The sequence below is a fragment of the Triticum dicoccoides genome, chromosome 3A (genome assembly GCF_002162155.2).
Source record: "Triticum dicoccoides isolate Atlit2015 ecotype Zavitan chromosome 3A, WEW_v2.0, whole genome shotgun sequence".
Classification (NCBI taxonomy): Eukaryota; Viridiplantae; Streptophyta; class Magnoliopsida; order Poales; family Poaceae; genus Triticum; species Triticum dicoccoides.
Genome location: NC_041384.1, coordinates 661,493,245 through 661,496,109, shown reverse-complemented (window position 1 = coordinate 661,496,109; position 2,865 = coordinate 661,493,245). Strand labels below are relative to the sequence as shown.

The window sequence follows — 2,865 nt, the reverse complement described above, 5'->3', positions numbered from 1 at the left end:
GAAGCCAAGAATATACTTGAGCACCCAGGGCATTGGGTGATCACAGGCATGCTCTAGCAGATTTCGTCAACCTCACTTCTAAGTCTCCGTCCATGCAGGATCAAGCACATTCCTAGGCTTAAGAATCTTATCGCTCATACTCTAGCAAAAAGGCCTTTCTTGTGTAGATCATCCTCTAGTTGCACTTTCTTATGCAGCAAAGCCTCTACATGTAATTCCAAAATGGCTTTTGAAGTCATCTCTTTTACCATGGGGAAACTAGTTTCCGCACACTGTTTAGGTTGCTAAATAATGCCGTAAATTTTAGCCCACTTTGAGGGCTTTCTGTTTGCCAAGAGAAAATGCAGCTGATGTGATAATAATTGATCATATTATTTGATCCATAACGATGCACAGGAAGCATATGCGTATGTGATTCTGCATCACACACGTACGGTACCGGTACAGAATTACAGTGCAAAATAAAGGACTAACTCACAAGAGGATACACGTACGAAAGCACACGGACGTACGGAAACTCAATCTAAATCGAAAACCCCAAATTATAAAGGAAGTATCGTCACACATGACCGATCGACCGCCCGCCCAAATGCATGCATGCGTGCGCCTGTGGAAGGATGGATCGCCAGCCGGTGCGAAGATGGATCTAGCACCAGCTGGGCACGCCGCCGATGCCGCACTTGCCGGGGATCTGCATGGCGCGGCCGGCGTCGATGCTGCCGAAGCTCCCGTAGCTGCGCTTCAGCTTGCACAGGCATTGGAGGTTGGCTTTCCTCAGCACGCCGCAGCACTGGCCGCTCGGCCGGGCCTCCCTGCTGCCTCTCGCGCAGTAGGACCCGCACGCGTCCTTCATGCTGCCCAGGTCCACGCCGCACACCGTGCCCGACACCGACGCGGCCGCCATCGCCATGGCCAGCAGCAGCGCCACGGCCACCGCGCTGGTCATCGTCACCTTGCTCCCGGCCATCGTCTCGGATCGAGCTAGAGCTAGGTGCGTACGCGCAGGTAGGATCTGGGCGGCTTGGTGTGTGTGGTGCTGTGATTTGATCGGCGTGGCCGATGCCTTATATAGCGCGGTGATAGGGCCGCCCGTGATCTGACGCGGGCATGTGCTCCATTCTTGCGCTGCCTAGCTTGTTGTGTCCATTGGCACGCAGTAGCGGTCACGGGCAGGATCGAATATGCCTCGACGGCGCCACGGCCACCGGGCGCGCCAAAGCCACATTGTATTGTTCGCCGGCCATCGATCGAAGCGCATGCACATGCACGTACGTAGCTAGAGACGACGCGCTTTCCCTTGTGAGCTCCTGCTTACAGGTGCGTGCATGCATGCACGTGCTCGCGTAGCTGGCCGTAACAATATTCCAAGCCGAGATGGAGTCCAGAGCTGAGAGTCTGAGACACTTTCAGAGCGCACCTACCAGCTGCAGGCTTGTCACCCCCAATGTTGTATACAGTACAGTACACATCTATATTGAGGTCTGGCCAACGGACCGACCACGGCCAGGGCCAGGAACATCCCCTGACTGACAGGCATGACTTGCGCCATTCTTCTCGGTTTATGCCACTTGTTGCAGAAATCACTGTACGTGTAGCTCTGTACGTGCACCTTTTCCTTTGGGCATACAAAAGACGATCTCGATCATCTGTTTGATTCGCCACTACTGAAATGAATCGCACGACCGAGTACCAAAGCGAGCTGAGCCGTGGATCAACGCGCAAACACAAACAAGTATAGCCTACCATGTGCAGTAAACCCGGTCAAATGCCTCGTACTGTTCGGATTTGTAAAACTATTTCATCTGCTAACTGCTACACAGCTACAGTACGCAGTACATGGCTACTCGCGTGGTACCTAGAGCTGCATCTTTTGTTCAAACTTGAAAGTTGAGAAAGTGGAAAGAGCGAAAACAAGAGCAAGAGGGCAGAGCCGTGGTCCCAAATGCTCCAGTGTCCATGCATCTACTCCTATGTGTTCAACCATGGACATACCTACGATTATAAAAAAAAAAGAACTAGTGGAATTGACTATACTTTGTTTAGCAGGATAAGAACAAGAAGGAGCTGCACGGAGCAGCATGAAAAGCAGATCTGAGCATTGTCGCTTTGAGACAACTACTCCGCTGTCCCTCTCCCTAAGGCAAACACATCGAAAGCCTAACGCACACACAGGCTGTGCTAGCTTTCAATCAAAAGGAGGATAAAAACCTGGAAAAGGTAAAGGGAGAAAACAGAAAAGAAGGTCGCTATGCGGGCCGCGGTTTATACAAATCGGCGGGGGTTTCTGACGCCTATGTGTTTTTTGTGAATGTTGATTCCCAAAGATTCTTAGCTAGCCCAGCAAGGAAAAGCCCAGGAAGGTAACCGCAGATTCAATAAAGCTCAGATTCCCGTGGAGGTTGCGAGATTCAATAAAACAACAAGCCCATGAAGTTTTTTCTTGCATGGTAATACGTGTCTTATTCATATTATAAAAAGCAAAGTACAAGCCAGGTAAGGACCTACATGACAAAACTAAAAAGATATCTCAGAACTTACTAGAGCAAAAAATAATTGATTATTGTACAGTTATTTGTATGGGAAAAAAATAATATATAAGAATTACAAGGGAAATGCATAAATACTGTTGTTTTGTTGTATCTGATTATTGTACACTGTTAAATATTTATGTGACTATGAACATTTGAATTAATAGTATGCATGGTTGAATGTTAAGATGGGTTATTTTCTCCATGCATAATTGCATGCTGAGTGAACTTTTTTGAGTATAGTTATAGTTAGTACATGTTAAAGTGGCATCGGTAGGACTCTTCTCAAAAACATTTGAAACAAATGTCATATGTGAAGAGCAACAACACTGAAAGA

At 48.2% G+C, this 2,865-nt stretch overlaps 1 protein-coding gene across 1 annotated transcript; it reads right to left on the bottom strand.

The window, feature by feature from the left end:
* Positions 1 to 353: 353 nt before the first annotated feature.
* LOC119272623 (putative lipid-transfer protein DIR1) lies at positions 354 to 1,034 on the bottom strand. Its single transcript, XM_037554074.1, has one exon. The coding sequence runs from the start codon at positions 965 to 967 to the stop codon at positions 647 to 649; it is 321 nt and encodes a 106-aa protein (XP_037409971.1). The 5' UTR covers positions 968 to 1,034; the 3' UTR covers positions 354 to 646.
* Between the last annotated feature and the right edge of the window lie 1,831 nt (positions 1,035 to 2,865).

What these genes read in the sequence shown, in the direction of transcription:
- LOC119272623 (XM_037554074.1), bottom strand. Translation starts at nt 967, where the DNA reads ATGGCCGGGAGCAAGGTGACGATGACCAGCGCGGTGGCCGTGGCGCTG.